The sequence below is a fragment of the Hydractinia symbiolongicarpus genome, chromosome 10 (assembly GCF_029227915.1).
Source record: "Hydractinia symbiolongicarpus strain clone_291-10 chromosome 10, HSymV2.1, whole genome shotgun sequence".
Classification (NCBI taxonomy): domain Eukaryota; kingdom Metazoa; phylum Cnidaria; class Hydrozoa; order Anthoathecata; family Hydractiniidae; genus Hydractinia; species Hydractinia symbiolongicarpus.
In genome coordinates this window covers 12,364,409-12,381,689 of record NC_079884.1, presented here as the reverse complement: position 1 = coordinate 12,381,689, position 17,281 = coordinate 12,364,409, and the positions used below count along the sequence as shown (strand labels likewise).

At 33.5% G+C, this 17,281-nt stretch overlaps 2 protein-coding genes across 3 annotated transcripts in view; one reads left to right on the top strand and one right to left on the bottom strand.

The window, feature by feature from the left end:
• LOC130662306 (caspase-7-like) overlaps nucleotides 1–13,122 on the top strand; it is an 89,992-nt gene extending 76,870 nt beyond the window's left edge. Inside the window, exons 2-5 of one of the 2 annotated variants that reach the window (XM_057461134.1) lie at nucleotides 6,181–6,307; nucleotides 7,052–7,327; nucleotides 7,739–8,449; nucleotides 11,970–13,122. In XM_057461134.1, the coding sequence (XP_057317117.1) occupies nucleotides 6,196–6,307; nucleotides 7,052–7,327; nucleotides 7,739–8,449; nucleotides 11,970–12,286 (1,416 nt within the window). In that variant the 5' untranslated portion in view covers nucleotides 6,181–6,195 and the 3' untranslated portion in view covers nucleotides 12,287–13,122. Of the gene's footprint in view, nucleotides 1–5,833; nucleotides 6,308–7,051; nucleotides 7,328–7,738; nucleotides 8,450–11,969 lie in introns of those variants that run through there. The other variant, XM_057461133.1, reaches the window with a different exon arrangement.
• LOC130612865 (uncharacterized) lies at nucleotides 4,379–5,011 on the bottom strand. Its single transcript, XM_057434205.1, has one exon. It carries the CDS (start codon nucleotides 5,009–5,011, stop codon nucleotides 4,379–4,381), a length of 633 nt encoding a protein of 210 aa, XP_057290188.1.
• Nucleotides 13,123–17,281: the final 4,159 nt, after the last annotated feature.

The following is a 17,281-nucleotide window of genomic DNA, read 5'->3' as shown; positions in this document are numbered from 1 at the left end:
ATTTTGATGTCACTATCATATTCAGCATACTTTTTTTTGTTAACTGTGCCAAATTTTGTCGAAAATAAAGTATTTTAATTTTCGAACTAATTTTGGCCTAAAATGACATTTAGGCGACAAAAAATCAAAATTTTAATGTCACCATGTTCGGCATACTTTTTTTGTTAACTTTGCCAAGTTTTGTCTAAAATAGTTTTAATTTTTAGACCAATTTGGCCTAAAATGACGTTAAGTGACAAAAATCAAAATTATGGTGTCACTATTTTGTTCAGCATACTTTTTTTGTTAACTGTGCCAAGTTTTGTCGAAAACAAATACCAAATTTGGCCTGAAACGTCATTTAGATGACTTCCAAGTACTTAGAGAGTTTAGGTACGAAATTTAAATCTGTGACGTTGCAATTGATTATTTCGGACATAGTTAGTTACAAGTTAGTAAAAAGAAAAAAAAAGTAAAAATAGTTACCAAGATGAGATTCGAACACACGACTACTTCCTTGTCGGTGCTCAGAGAGGCAAAAAATTCCATTCTTGTAGGACACATTTGCGTTTTAATACAAGCTCACGAGCTTGTAATAATACTTGCTAACGCCTGGTAATATTATTTAAGCCGATAAACGAAAAAATATCAATATTTAGAAATTAACGATAGATAAAGCTTTTTAGTATGCAGTACTTTCTAACAAACGAAGCAAGTTGTTCTAGTTACACGAGTTTCAACAGAAAATGTTAGCCTGGAAAATCTTTTACTCGGTGGTTATTAATTTAGGGAAACCGATTTCGTATTTGCGTATCGAAATCATGAGCGGAAATATAGAATTACACGACTAACAACAAATCAAAAAACAGCTATTGTTCATATAAATTTCAAAGAAATTGAGAAAGTTGTGTTTTTATTATTAATTAATAACAAAATAGGAACAAATAAGACTGAAAAAGGCTTTTAAAATAAGAACGTCAGGTAAGATATACTTCTTCTTATAAAGAAACATGCATTTGCAAAAACTTGTTTATTAGCATCTAGTAGATGATGTCACAATATCGCATTATCAGCGAAACTTTCAAATACCATTTCGAAACCAAAAGATTTAAAAATATAATTATGGGACTCGAATTCACGTTTTTCATACGAGACGTTTAAATATTTTTTTTGATTTTTCGGGTAAATAAAAAGTTTTAGGAATTGACGATGAGATATTACATTTTTTTGATTTTGACGTATTAAGGGAAGGAGGAAAATAAGGGGTGAGATCTAAACATCGGGTTGACGTTTACTGTTTTTTGTTTGTAAGGTCATCCCTTGTAAATCTGTTATGTCTCGGAGCTATTGTAGATTATTACAATCTCTTTTTTTGTTGACCTTTTCTTTTTTCACTGTTGCTCACAAGCCGTCTCCATTTATATATATTGGACTTCACCCAGGGACACGTTTTGGCAAACTAGTGGCAGGATTATGGTTTATCATGACATATCTTAGCTTCATTCTTAGTGGATTTTATTAACGGCTCAGGGGCTGCCAGACCCTGGGGACGAGGATGGGCATTTGACGGAGGAGAATGGCTCACCCGGTTGAAAAATCTTGGACAAGAAAACGAGGTTGACCGGGTAGTGCATACACCATCTAAATAAGCCGCATGTAGTATGTAGTGGGTTATTCTGCGACTTTCAGTTCTGTTTAGCCTAAAAGTAAAGATGCATAACGCTCTACTTTAATTCGCAAAAAATGATAATTGGTTAATCAGGAATGATGCATATGAATTGTTTGTTTTCGTGTAGCAAGCACCACCGCTACTATGAATTTTTTTTCGGCAATTTAAATCTTACCTGGAGCACTTTCTTGACAAAGCATAATTACGCTGGCCCCGGGAATGGCCAGAATACAGTTTCGTTAGCTAATAGCAGGAGGGTTAGAGTTATGTGTCACTCATATGTGACAAATAGTGTCCCCGTACATTGCTTCGCATAGCGCAAAAATGCTGGCAAAATTCTCGGAAAGGGCACAGGGGAGGGGAATTTTGTTCGTTTTTGAAATGGTAAAAGATCCGCAATCATTTTCTACGGGCAACGATATAAAAGGATTTGCTTTTAGTCGCAAAAGTAGTGTAATGCATGTTTTCTGAATTTTCAGCATTTGTTTGCTAGCTAGCGTTCGTTAGCTATGCCACAATTGTACAGGGAGTACGATTTAGTTTTCTATAGCTGGAAAAGCCAGCTTCAGCTAGCTAGTAGAATGCATCATGTATATGTCATTCAATATGTCAATCAGGAGAGGAAAAGGTACAAATATGATTCCATAATTCTCAACAACATGCCTGGAGCAATCTGGCTCAAAATGGGTACCATCCCAGTCTAAGTCTTCGGGTTTTTTTCATTAAGAATAAGTAAATGTAACAGCTGGCTAGCTAGTAAGCTACAACATGTATGTGGTGATTAGCTAGAAGAAGCAGCCAAAAATATAAACAATACATGGAATCACAGTGGAGCATATTTTACCAAATTTAGTGTCAGTCTTATTTTCACTTAATATTGTTGATTGTTGCATTCTGTTGTTTATATATATATATATATATAAAATTTATACAAAAATTCACCCTTCCAGTTCTTTTTGTCGAACACTCCCCTCAGTAAAATTTTTGTTCGTTGAAAAAAATATGATTGCGAAGCTCTTATTCAGCTCTAAAAAACTTTGCTTTTTTTACTCAAAACAACACGTGGTTCGTTCCAAAAACATCGCATATTTTGTGTTACAATAGCTGTTTTATGACTGATTTATCTATTTTTAAGCATGATAGATCAATAACTCAATATTTCCTCACTTTCTGCGTTAGAAAAAGCAAAGTTTTGTAGCCAAAGAGCCTGATTATATGAGGCGGGTTGGCTCAGTGTTGGCCCGCCACATGCTCAGCATGATAAAATTAAACAGTTCGACATAATGGCTGATCACTACAAAAAAATATTTGACATTATATGAGGTGAGTCAACCCGCCTAGGCGGGCTGGCTCGTGTTTTCAACCCGGGACAGGTTGGTTAGGAGGGTTGACTCGGTTCATATAATATCACTTTGCCAAGCCAGGGCCGGGTTGGAAAAGACAAGCATGCGCATTGCCATTCAAAACAGAAGAAAAACAATAATGGCGAGCGAAGCAGCAAACTATTGGCGACCAAAATACTTAATGATAATTTTGACTTAATTTCGCTTGTTTGTTTACATCTTGCATCCGCCATTTTTAAAAGACTACGCGCATTTTTTTTTCAAACCGGCAGCAGTGTAGTTCTTGACCCGGGTTGACTTTTTCCATATAATATGAAATTTTTTCAACCGGGTTGACCCGCCAACCGGGCCAACACCGAGCCAACTTGCCTCATATAATCAGGCTCAAAGATATAATTGTCACAACAAACTTGTTTTCGTACAATTTCGACAAGATGGAGGGGAGTGTTCGACAAAAATGTTACGACTAAAAATTTTATTTGGAGAAAAAGCAAATCAAAGACCTTTGCTTCACAAGGTAAAGTGTTTTCGTAGAACTATGGGTCTAGTTATTGTTAAACAGACAACAGGATAACATAACATCCAGGATAAAAATGAAAAAAAATAAGGAAATAAATTATAAAGGTATAGATGATAAATAATAATATATTTGCATAGATTATAAAAGTGTGAATGTTTCCTATGTTATATGTAGAGATGCAATTTTTTATTTGTTCTGCACAACTCTCTTTAATTATTATACAGATTAAACATATTTGAGGAATTCAATCATTCTGCAACTTTTTTCGCTCAAAATTTTTGTTGCTGCAACAAAAAAAAAATTCAAATCAATTTGAATTTTTTTTTGTGGCTGCAACAAAATTTTCATGTTGCAAATGAGGATCAGGAAAAATTCCTCGTGTCCCCATATTTGAGGAGAATTTTTGGAACATTTTTTTAATTTAACCAATCAAATTCGTTTAAAAACTCAAGACAAATCAAAACAAAAATTTTTCAATCACAACAAATTAGACAAGAATTCAATCTAAACTACATAAGACTTCAACATGGCAGAAGATCTAGCAAAGCAAAAACTTTCGGAAGAAAAAAAAATGAACTTATTAAATTTTATAATGAAAACAAACCACTGTCGTTTTCCGAAGTCAATTTTTGGAATAAAGAAGAGAAACAAAATTTTTTGATGGAAAATATACCAAGGATTTCCTTGATAAGAACTTTATGCTCTCCGTACTGCTTTCATACGAGAGCGGGAAAAATACCAACAGAAAGAGCCAAAGAAGAAGTTGAAGTTTTTCGATCAACTTTCCTTCTTTAACAGAAGAAATTGATAGAGTTGAGAAGAAAGTAACATTTGATAAGGAGGAGAAAGAAATGCTAATTGACTTCTTCAATTCCAACCCATCGCTTTGGAACCACCACCTGACTGAGTACCGAGATCGCAATTTGAGGGGTTCTCTTTATGAAAAACTAGTACAGCTATTCGATGGGAAGTTTTCAAAAGAAGACATAAAGCGTGACTTTGGGACCAATTCCCGCCATCTGAATTTCTGCAATTCATCCCTACATCAGCGAAAAGGAATTCGTATTCTGGTCCAATCATTCCCATCAAAATGACACTATCACTTCCTTTGTAGTTTCTATAATCCGAGCCAGAGTTTTTTGGTTGCTGTATAGCAATGTGTTTTCCGTCGACACCACCTAATCCATTTGAAAAATTCCATTGATGATAAAATTTTTTTGCAATTTCCATCCATTCTTCTGTTGTTTCCGGTGTTTTAAAGTTATTTTTTCCCAAAGTTTTAGCGATAGCACTACACACCTCCTGAACTATATAAGATATTGCTTTCTTACTGATCCGGAATTGATACTCTAAAGATCTGAATGATTCACCGCTTGCAAGATATCTTAATGTGATACAACACATTTCCTCTAGTTTTATGCATTCTGTCATGTTGGTATCTTGCTTATGCAAAATCGGAGCAAGTAGATGGACCAGTTCATCAAAATCACCAATGTCCATCCTTACATATCCTTTGAATCCTTTTAGATCTTCTTCCTTTAATTTTTTGAACTAAGTTGTGAAAGGCTCCATCGACCTTCATACGTTGTAACCATGGCCTTGTCCAAATAGATCGTTTGGATTGTTTATTCTTTGTTTCTTCTTCACCAAGAAGAAGTGCAATAGAAACGATTATTATACTTCGATCAACTGGGACGGCCATCATTTATCACTGTCACACATGTTTTGGTTTCATTTTCATAAATTTTGTTTCATGTGCTGGAACTCATGCAACACGGAAACAACTTTGCATACGATTGCAACAAATTTTTTTTTTGTTCCAATCACATGAAAATTGTTGCCGTGTCCCGTAGCGTAAAAGATAAAAAATATTTTTTCTCATTTTATCCCTCTTAACAATAATCATCATTCATCATCATCATTATATTTTTGATTCTTTTAAAAAAAATAGGAAAATATGCCAAAGAATCAAAATTAAAAAAAATAATTTTTTAAAAAAAATGACTCTGAAGGGGGCTTACTGTATCCTTAATTATCATGATTATGCTTGTTTTTTAAACTGCTTATTTAAATCTGTAGTTTTCTTTGTCCTATAATTGTTAATGGTCTTGTGCCATTAAGACAGATGGTCGAGGTCAGATGGTCAAGGCATGAGCTCAAACTTGTCAGTTGTACTAACAAGTTTCAACTCTGTGGGTTTTAATCCCATTCTGTCTGAAAATTTATTAAACATATATATCCTAGGTATGTATATATAGTTCACGTCAATAGATAACAAAAAATTAGTTCCTTTAGTCCCCTAGCATAGGATAAAAATACATAGCACAGGTACTTGAAACTGTACTTTTAGCCTATGTTTGTAAACAACCAATGTTGATCAAGTTATTGTAGTACTACTATATATATTTATATTATGTTATAGTTGCATAACAAGAACAGGTCCTATGATGACTGGTGGGCTTTTCTACATGGTGAAGTTTCCAGTAAAAGTAATTTGGTCATTAAAAATATATCACATAATTATTGAACTTAATTCACCCTAAATTTTAAAAGCATGTGTGTGAATGCATGTCATTCCATACGTGAAATGAAAGTTAACCATTTTTGGTGTTTTATAGATTTTTCAGATTTATTACGTTGGTAATGCTTCTTTAACTATGATATTTTCTAGATTAGTTTTAAATATGCCTACTTTTGGACCAAGTGTGTGGACCAAGTTTTTAAAAGATGTGGCAGATCATCTTACAACTTCTGATGTCAAATGCATAAAATTTCTCAGTGCTGAACACATACCAAGTATTGTTCTTTTTTTATATTTAATAAATATGTGTGCTTAAAGGGATTCCAAAGGGGTGAATTATGTTGAACTTATGTTTTAAAGCTTAAAATGTTTTCAAATAAATCTTTAGATGCGATTATCTTCTAAATGAAAAGGACTTTAAAAAAATTGAGCAGACATAATTAATCACACAAGTTAGCCATACATCCGCACATCACAGCATTTCTCTGGATCTGCTCATTAGTTTTTTTCTGTTTTTTTGCTGAAAGGTAAATAGAAAGTGCCATTTCAGAATATTAAGTCGTTTTCGAAAAAAAAAAAAAAAAAAAAGTTTATTGAGTTTTCCCCCTAAAAGTTGTATATATTACTTTTTTCTCCAAATGGTATAAAATGTTAGTAAAGGTTATTCACAAATTAGATTTCGTCTCATTTGCAAATCTAATTGCTCGGCAGCGGACCTAGAACAGTCCAAAATGAGCTAAAAATTTTTCTTTTCATTTTTTACACTAAGTTAAGTATATATCTAAAAATGCTAGAAAATGACAAATTTCAAAACAATCCTAATTTCTTTTGGGCAAAATCAACTGAAAAGTACAATTACATTTTAATTACATTTTAATTAGTGGACTAAAATGTAATAACAGATTATCTACAAATTTTTTTAGTTCCACATGTGACCAAACTCTGGTTTCTAATTAGCTATTTTCATGTTACATTTGATTCCTTACTGTGTATATATTTTTAATTCTCTATTTCTGCAGTGGGTAAAGCTGAGAATTTGTCAGATGCATCTGATTTGCTAAAGATGTTGGAAACCCTTGGTCTCATTTCCTGCAATGACATAACACATTTATACGAACTTGTTGAAGCCATACCCCGTAAAGATTTAATTAAAAAACTAGATGCTTATGAAGCACATAGACTTTCAATGGAGAAAACCTCTGAAAAGGGAGGAAAGGAACAATATGAAGATGATGATATTAGATCAAAATCATTTAGTTCTGAAAGTGAATTGAGGAGTAAGAATAAACCAGAAGGTAAGTTACTAGATCGATAACACCTAAGATTTGTGTTCGGTTATGACAGGAAGGAAATGAAGGAAAAAGCCAGAGGAACAATCACCATATTTTTTTTAAAAAAAGGGGAAGAAATAATTTGTATTGTATACAACTTGTTAGGTTTTTTTTTAATGACCTCGAAAAACATGGTATTCTTATACAGTAGAACTTTCAGGAAGACCTGGTCGTTTAGAGTAATTTTAGAATGACATCCTTGCTGTGTTACAAATTACATATCAAACATATTCAGTGGGCGTTCAGTAGGTAGGCAGGCCCATGAAAAACAGGTTTTAGCCAGGAACAAATTTATTAGGAATATGACTGGGAATAATGTTATTCTTTTCTTAATAGCATTTCTACAATAAACCTGTATCTATATTTACTATTTAGTAAACAGAACTAAATCAACTTCTTCATTGTTGACGCCAGACAATATTCGTAAAAGAGCTAACCAGAGTCACCTAAAAGTAAAAAGAAATTCAAATGAGGATGTCACAAATACTTCCTCAAATAGACTCCCAGGTGGAAGTAGGCCACCTGAATACTCAATGAAAAGTATCCCTCGTGGTAAATGTTTAATTTTTAGTAACAGTTTTGAGAATGGTGTAAAACTATATACTGGAGCAGTTTTAAAAGAACGGAAAGGAACAGAACACGATGTGTCGAACTTGAAAAAGACCTTTGAGTGGTTAGGGTTTGAAGTGACTGTTTATCCAGACCACACTGCTAGTGAAATGTCGGAAGTGTTGGAGCATGTTGCTGCGAAGGAAGATCACGAGAACTATGACTGCTTTGTGTGTTGTATTTTATCGCATGGTTTTGATGGTGGTGTTTATGGAAATGATGGTCGTAAAGTAAAACTGGCAGATATCAAAACAATATTTGAGGGAAATAATTGTCCAAAGTTGTTTCAAAAACCAAAATTATTTTTCATACAAGCCTGCCAGGGAGAAAACGACGGCAAGGGTGTAAGTATTGAGAGCGATTCACCTATGGCTCCACAACAGAATGCACAAGTGTCACAAGAGATTGTCCGTGTACGGTTACACAAGGAAATTCCATCAAATGCAGACTTCTTAATCTTCATGGCAACAAGTTCAGGTATCGATACATTTTGTTATCCTGAAGTTTGCTTTTAAGTTTTATATTGTCATGTTGGCTAGGCCTTAGCTAGTCATCAATACTTTTTAATGATGCTGGTTAATGACTGGAAATTACTAAGCTCTTAACATTTGCTTTAGGTTTTTTTCAGGAAAATGAATATCGTGAATAAGATACCAATTTCATACAATAGCTTTACAAATATTGTAGCAATTATGTCAAAGCTAAGCTTCTTATGTTTTGACAACTTCTTAACAAACCTTGTTATAAATGTTTGTTAAAATCATATTTTTACCATTCCATTATAAAATGGAGTTAAACTTATATTATACAGCTTAAAAAGTTGATTAATAAGTCTTTTTTAAATTTTTTAAAAAGCCTTTTTTGTTTTCAAGATATTCACAATTAAAAAATTTCAGATTTATATGCTGCATAATAAAATATGATGTCTGATGTCATATTTAAGTAATAGGAAATTTTGACATTTTGTATCATCAGTAATTTTAGACCTGTTAAGGGATGTGCATTCAAACTTTATCAATGCATAGATATTATAAAGGTGAATTAATTAATATAATTTTTTTTTTGCCAAAATGACACTTATTTCTTCATCCCAGGCCTCTTTATCTCTGTAATAATAAGCTCTATAATATAAGTCAACATCATTTTATACCGTGAAATAAAAGAAATTCCTGTGCAAATTTTTTTAATTCAAACTCATAATTAACAAGAAAACCTGTCAATTTGAACACACAATCCAATCCTAATAAATCGATTTGAACATGGTTAAAATATGCCTATGCAAGAAAATGGGACGGCTTAAACACTTACAACTGCCAGAAGGCTATTCTGACCTTCTGTCAGGTTGAAACAAGAAGGTTTTCAACTATCTACGCTTTTGTGGAGATGTTCTATTATAAGGGGTAGCAACAGTACTTGCATATAGAGGGTGATGTCGATTTAAAAAAAAACACTGTATATAAAGAACTTTTACTATAAAAAAATATCAGTAATATTTTTTATTTATTTTCTTTTAATAAATTGTTTTTAAAAACCTTGAATAACAAAAGAATACACAATTAACTATATATATATATATATATATATAAGTATATATATGTAATAAAAACAAAGATACAACACTGGGTTTGGAGAAAAATTGATTCCTGTAAAACCCAATAGACAAGTCCTGTTTGTACCATCAGCACATCATATTACTGCAATTTTAAGTAACAAATTTGCAAATGATAAAAAAATATCACTTATGAAAGACAAGGAATTTAAGAAAAGTAGCAGCTTGGATGTGATTCTCAAAAATCTTCACAAACATATCGGAATAGAAGTAACATCAGAAAAAAAAGTACAGGTACTTCGAACTTCAATCCTTAAAAATTGTGTTATTTAATACAACAATATAAGTTAAAACTGAGAAAGTGGAGATGACAGCTATTCTCATAAATCTCTATATACATAAAATAAATCTCTATATACATAAAATATATTAGGCAACCACATTGTTTTTCTTTCCTATATTTTTTGCATCTTTTGAAAGTGAAAAAATATATGTCCTCTACCATCCTTTTATTACTCCGGCGATGATCTGGTGACTCATCTTACCACATAAAATCATGGTTTTTAACTAGGGTGCCGATAAGCCGCAAACGCCCGCATATATAAGGGCGAGCTGGGGCGACTTTTCGAATCCCGAAATGCAACGCCTTGTAACACAAACATGGCGGACGACAGTTGAAAGCTTGAAGAGAAAGGAGTTTATAAAGTTTATGTATAAGTTATTTATCAAGTAAATTAAAAACCATCAAAAACAGTTCTTTTAGGCACTTCACTACCACATGGTTCATTTTAATTTTTATGCTTTTTTAAATAATTTGTGGTGAATCATTGAGTGTATTTGTGGTGAATCTTTTTTTTTTGTTCAGGCATTGTTCACGCCCGCACTTTTCACGGTGTATGCGGCTTATCGGCACCCTCGTGGTTTTAATGATGAATTAGCTAAAACGCCCTAATTTCGTGATTTACGTCTTAATTCTGTGATGTGTTTTTTCCAATGTGAGATACGCTAGGCTCTACATATACATACTAAATAATATAAAAGCTCCTACGCAGCTTATTTCTCTTCGATTTGAAAAATCTCAACAACATAACAAATGCAAAATTCTGGACTTCATTGGCGATAAATTTGTGATGTAACCAATGATGTTGTTGTCTATAATAAAGTGAAATCTTGTGTTTACAATTATATTTGATTGATGTCAAGACTTTTGGGGTGAAGAATCATCTGAAATGACAAATTTTAAGGTGATCGTATCATGATAATGGAGAAACAAAATCATTAGCAACACTGGTAAAAACTTAATAATAATAGAAATAGAATAAAATGGAATAAAAATAGAATCAAAGTCTGCAGAATGAATTTAGCTAGTTAGATAAAAGATCCTTATAATTGATGCAATCAATATGTTTTAAGCTCCAAAATGATATTAAATCAATGTAAAACCATAGTTGAAAGACTAAAATAAGGACTAAATACATACATTAAAATCCACGACAAGTAACCAGTAACCATCCAACATCCAACACATGTTAGATAAGACTCATAATGGCAGAAAAAATCAGTCAAACTTTTGTACGGAAAGCTAAATATGCGCCTTTTGCACAAAAATAAGTAAACGGCGCGCCATTAAACAACTTTTCGTTCCTTGTACTGGAATATGAAATACGTTTATCTTTAACTAGACTTAACTACACTATAATAAATACAACATTATGAGCACTAGATCCTAAGACATTCTTTTAAAAATCAGTGTCAACCCGCGTTATAAATAAAATTTTTACCGCCTCGGCTAGTTTCTCATGTAATCTCGCACATCAATTGGCTCTGCGTAAAATATTCACCAATGTGTTTATTTTTTATTCCTAGACGAAGAAAGGCTAAACCAAATACACATTCCTGCGGATTGTGTGAAAAATATTGCAGAATATTACGAACATTTGCGTCATATTTTTTCATCAATATATTGCAGGTTGTTTTACATTACATCAAGGTGATGTAGCAATATTGCGGCTGGGAATATATTGCTGTAGTGTAAAACGCACTTAATGGAAAGAATCACTAGTTCAAAAATTATTATTAAACTCTTTTTATGCTTAAAAAAAATTTGCCTACTGAACGCTGTACTCGAAATATTTTTCTTGAAGTAAATTTAAAGTTTAAAATTTAGAAGTGTTGCAAATTTTAGTACTATTATTTATAATCTGGTGGCGTGAAAACATAAAATACGTTCATACTCCGTATGATTGCGTTTATATCGTGTTTCGCGTTATTAATGTCAACGTGTTACTATTGACAAAAAAAATTCCTGCAAAAGTGATTAAAGTATACAGTAAATTTTGTCTTATCTAAAATGAAATATTTCATCTAGGACTTAACGTTTCAACAGATTTGATCAATAACCACGAAATTTGATCGCCGTGAAGTTTAAGTTAATACCTTTGTGTTTAGGTACAATATCATGGAGAAATCCAAAAACTGGCTCTTGGTTTATTCAATGTCTATGTGATGTGTTTCAAAAGCGTGCTATGACGTGGTCACTCAGTCAAATGTTGCTTGAGGTCAACAACAAAATTGCGGAAAAGGAAGATAAGACGCCGGAAGGAGAGGTTGCTAAGCAAATGTCGGATGCAGGTCGAAATACGATGAGAATGGAGTTATATTTCTACCCACGAAATATTTTCTCTGCGTCGCTAGATCAAAACAAACAAGGCCTGCAACACGACGCGCACCAGAAGGAACCCGTCGAATGTGAAGACGCTCTGTAATTGTTACCAAGACAACGTCGACAAATATTGACGGCGTAACTGCGCGTCAAATCAAAAACATCTGTTTGGAGACAGTTACAACTGACTTTAAAGGGGGAAATTTAGAATGAATTCAGCATTCGGAAGAATGCTGGGAAAACATTATTCAATTTTACGGAAGTAAATATAACTGCGAATCTATTAAATTAAAAAAAAAAGAATATTTCGAGGGTATATATCTAACCCGCGTTTATTTTGCACCAGTATATTAAGCGCGTTTGTAAGTTAATTCTTTAAGGTAATAGCCTTCTTTTTATGAAGAAATCTGTGAACTATTTTTTACCCTTTTTCTATGAAAAAGCAGTCAGACAAGTGATAGAAAGTTAAGATTATGTAGTAAGATTATGTAGTTTCGCCCTGAAGATTGAACTATTTATTATTGACTGGCGCACATTTGAGAAACAAGTGGAAGTTTTTTTGTTTTGTTTTTCGTTTAAAATTGGAAATGAAATTAAGTCGTAACACATTGCTACAAGAATCAAAGGAGAACCATTGTTTGTTACCCAATGAAAAAGCGTATTTTTTAACAATTTTATTGGTCAATATTTTTCATTTCGCGGGAAATATATTAAACATCTAAATGTTTAACTAAAAGCTGATAATTTTTATAATTTTGATTTATATTTCTATTCTGGTTTTTTTATGTAAAGAAATTTCAGGGCTAGCCTCTTGTTTTTTTACTACTCCATAGTGAAATTTGTTATTATCGAAATTAATTTTGATATAGTTTTGTTAATTAATTAAGTTATCAAATGTTTTCTTTCTTTACCCATTATACTGCTGATAAGCTGGTAATATGTTGTGCCGTTTTTTTGTTTTACCCGTTATACTCGTGACAAGCCGTTAAAATTTTTTTCTGGCTTTTCTAGCTTACCCGTTATTCTCGCAAGAACCCGTTAAAAGACTACTCTATCTTTTTTTTTTACCCGTTAGGCCCCTGGCAAACGTTCTGGATTTTTCTGTACCTGTTATACCTTAAGGGAATTAATTTTCTTATTTAATTAGTTTTGTGAAATTCGCAATTTAAAAAAGATTCTTATTGGCTAAAAAATGGCGGATTTCAAACATGAGTTAAGTAATAAATCCAGTCCATTGAAGTTTCGCTTGTTTATTTTAATTCTCCTATATTTAACCTCGATCCCAGGGCTCTTTGTCTCTTTTTTATAACAGGACAGCGAGACGAAATAGACGAATTTCTCGCTGTCCCTTATTACTCTCGTCCCAGGGGCTTTTGCCTTTGACTTTATCGATTAGCGGCTTTGACATAGGCAACAAACCCTGGGGACGAGTGAAGTGTTTATACACTACGTACTTTCGCTTATTATAGATATAGATGTAGATAGATTTTTCGTAAACAAAGGTATATACAATAGTAAAGTGTTAGTACAGTATTAAATTCAATAAATTTAATTGTTACAAGATTAAGAATATGTAATAATGCTATCTAACTAAACACCTTTGTAAACCAGGAAACTCACAGAAGACAAATAACTAGTCTTACCATTGAGAACCTGTTGAAATAACATATCATGCTCTTGCTATAAAGACGCTTGTATATAAAAATATGCATGAAAAAGAGAATTAAAATAACCTACGTAAAATATGCTAAATAACAAATGCCTGCAAAAGATAAATAAAGATCTAAAAGTATAAGACTTCATTGTTCAATCTGTGTAATATAAATGTTTTTACTTTGTTTTAAAAACATTTAAAGGATCGCTCATTTTCAAGTACAAATCTATCAATTTTGTGTATGCTATTCCAGATATATGGACCACGATATGAAGTTGAAAACTGACTGGCCTTGGTTTTTCTGTATGGTGGACAGTACTGACCAGATGACCTGGTTGAATATTTACTTTCTCTTACTTGAAACATGTTAGAAATTATGGGGGGTATAGATTTGTTTTTCATTTTATACATAAAGCATACGTTCTGAAAAATATTTATCTGGAAAATATTTAAAGCGTTTATAGACTACAGTCGTGGTTTGCTATGCGTAAATTTGTCTTGGAAAAGAATAGTCCTTACAGCGTGTTTTTGACGTTTATATATCGATTCAAGTTTGGATTTATTAGTGCTGCCCCAAACTATATTTGCGTAATTTATATGACTATGTACGAATAAAAAATATAAATTTATTAGACAATGTTTATTTAGGAGGTGTCGAGCTTTATAAAGAACACCAATAGATTTTGAAAGTTTTATACTTACAGTTTCAATGTGTTTTCGCCAGGTAAGACTCTCATCTAGTAAAACTCCCAGGAACTTCGTTTCTGTTTCACGTGAGATTGTGAAATCTCCGATTTTTAATTCCGGTAATATTGTTGGTAGTCTCTTTCTTTTATGCGCTCGGTGGAATAATGTGTATTTGGTCTTTTTAACATTTAGAGATTTATTTGCCTTAAACCAGTCTGTTAGTTTTACAAGTTTAAATTTCTGGACTGCTGGTTCAGAAAAACTTCTTTTGTAAATTATCTTTTTTCGCTGCATGGATGGAGTGTCGTTAGCAGCATTGCATGTAAATTCTTTTGCGGGTTTGTCTGTTTGACTAGCTTTGCAATTTGCTTTGGCTTTTAGATATCCACTAAAAGCCATGCGTTGGTAGATCTTGAGCCATGCCCTGCCACAAAGGTTGTTGGCATCAATAAAGGTACAAAAATTCCTCGTGTGGGTTATACTGCTTTCCCATGTAAATGTTGTCGGCCGTGGCATAGCGATGTACCACCTATGTTATACTTCCACGAATACCCTTACATGAGAAGTATTTAAGGATTTGTTAGAAGTGCTAACTTTATTCCCGTATATTTTAGCGCTACCTTCCATGCTAGTCCCGGAATAGTAAAGAAAAGCGCCGGATTTGGCCTATAGTTGTCTAAACAGAAATTTCGAAAATTCTCAGACAAATCTGCCTGATAGCAGCTCAGTTTATTTTCGTCTAGCCTGTTTTGTACCTGTTAGCATGCTCGCAGTCATTAGGTGACATGTCTCCCATCTTGACCTTGCTGTAGAACTATACTTTTGCAGGTGTTTGTGTGCATCTTGGACCTGTCCAGCTGATTCGTGCTCAATAGCTTCATCCGACATTCCGTCGCCTCGTTGTACTCGCTCTTGTATTTTTGTATTTAGCTTCGTGATTGGCTGCTGAGACACAAAGCGTACATTTTCTTCACCTTATCCCAAAGTTGTCCACAAATCGGTCTTTCCGATTCCGATAGTTAGCCATCAATCTTTCCGACACATCACAATAGGCGAAGTCGTATAGGTACACCATTCTTATGGAACATGCGTAATCACCTTTTCCTTGCAGACAGATCTGATCCATTTCTTTGTCTTCCTTCACAGGTATGCGCAGGCTCTGCACAAACGACAAACCATATTCCGAATTGAATTTTCCCACCGGGATATTTCAACCATTTTTTGCTATCCTTTGAATTTGTAAATCTGACTGTCTGCGATCGTCTCTTAACATTGACTTGGGAGTGACAAAGGCATCAAAAATATTGCTCATGAGGTTTTGCTCGATTCCCCCTGCTCAGCAATATGGGTATACTCTTGATGCTGGTGTAGTGCATGTTTTACTATCCGTAATTACCAGTAGGTTCATCTTTTTGCATATACCTTCTGGTTGTAAATTTCACGTCTTTCCAAGACTCTTTATATAGACATTGTGCATCCTTAGTATAGTTCTTCCTTAATCATAAGATAAAGTGTTGGCCTTGCCAGGGCGTTCCTTGGGCTGTCGTGTGGGTCATTATCTTACAGCTGTTGAACTTTGAACCTGAGTAGTAAATATCGGTGAGCATGCGCAAAGTGGAGTTGTCACGCAAGAGTGGAAGCAAAGGGACGTAGAAGAAGAGAGAGATGTAATTTTATTTTAACAAAAAGATATTGTTACCTGAGCTATATTTTATTGTGTGGGCTATTCCCAACACAGCTTCATACAGCTTTGACCAGCCTGTCCTACCATCAACTTTTTGTGATTTCCTGATTCAAAATACATATATTGCTCCCGGTGTAAGAAGAATTGTCACAGGCCTGGCTGGCTTTCTTTGACCTACCGATCTTGGAGTCTCTGTAGTTCCTCTGATATAAGGGTTAAGTTGATCCTGGCTAGCTCTTGGCATTCTCTCGCACTTCTCACACACGTCTTGTATTTACCTTTATTACATCTTATCGAAATAAAAAGTCTGCAAAAAGTGACCAAACTTATGCTGTTTTTTTGTGGACCAACATTATTTAATTCAGTATCTGTTAAACTAAACTTTCGTGTTCATTATCGATCCGGAAATTTAGTCGGCAAAAAGACTAAATTATATCAAAGAAATTTTTACGATATTTTTACTTTTTTAAGGTATATTTATGGATTCAAGTTTTTATTCCATTAAAAGGGCCTTGGAGAATTGTAGCACACTTATTTTTTTGAATTGTGGTCTCCTTTACACTCTCTGCCTATATACAGGAATGTGCGCGTCCCTTTGTTTTCAACGCAAAATCGAAACATTATAATGGACGGACAGGAGATGGTTAATTTTATTCAGAAAGAAAAAAAGGTCTGGAAACGAGGTTAGTACATCACTTGCCCTAATTTTGAAAAAGTGCTTTTTTCACTTCTTTAGCAAAGAAGTCTGTCTAGAAAATAAAATTAGTTTTTTTTATTGTTTGGTCGGCTGAAGTTAGCTTGTTGGCTGGTGCATAGAACGTCCCGCCAACCGTGTAGTACTTCCGGTTTCCTGCCACAAATACAAATTACAAAATGGCGCATATATTGTGGCAAACAACTTTGACAGAATAACTGCGAAAAATAGATAACGACATTTTAAAACGATTCCGGAAGTTTTGGGAAAATTAGTACATTATTTTTTTACAAGAAAAGCGCCAAAATTTCCAAATATCTACTGGCCTTGCTTGCATACCTGCCAGAGTTGTGCATAGGTGATTTGTTAGTCTTTATGC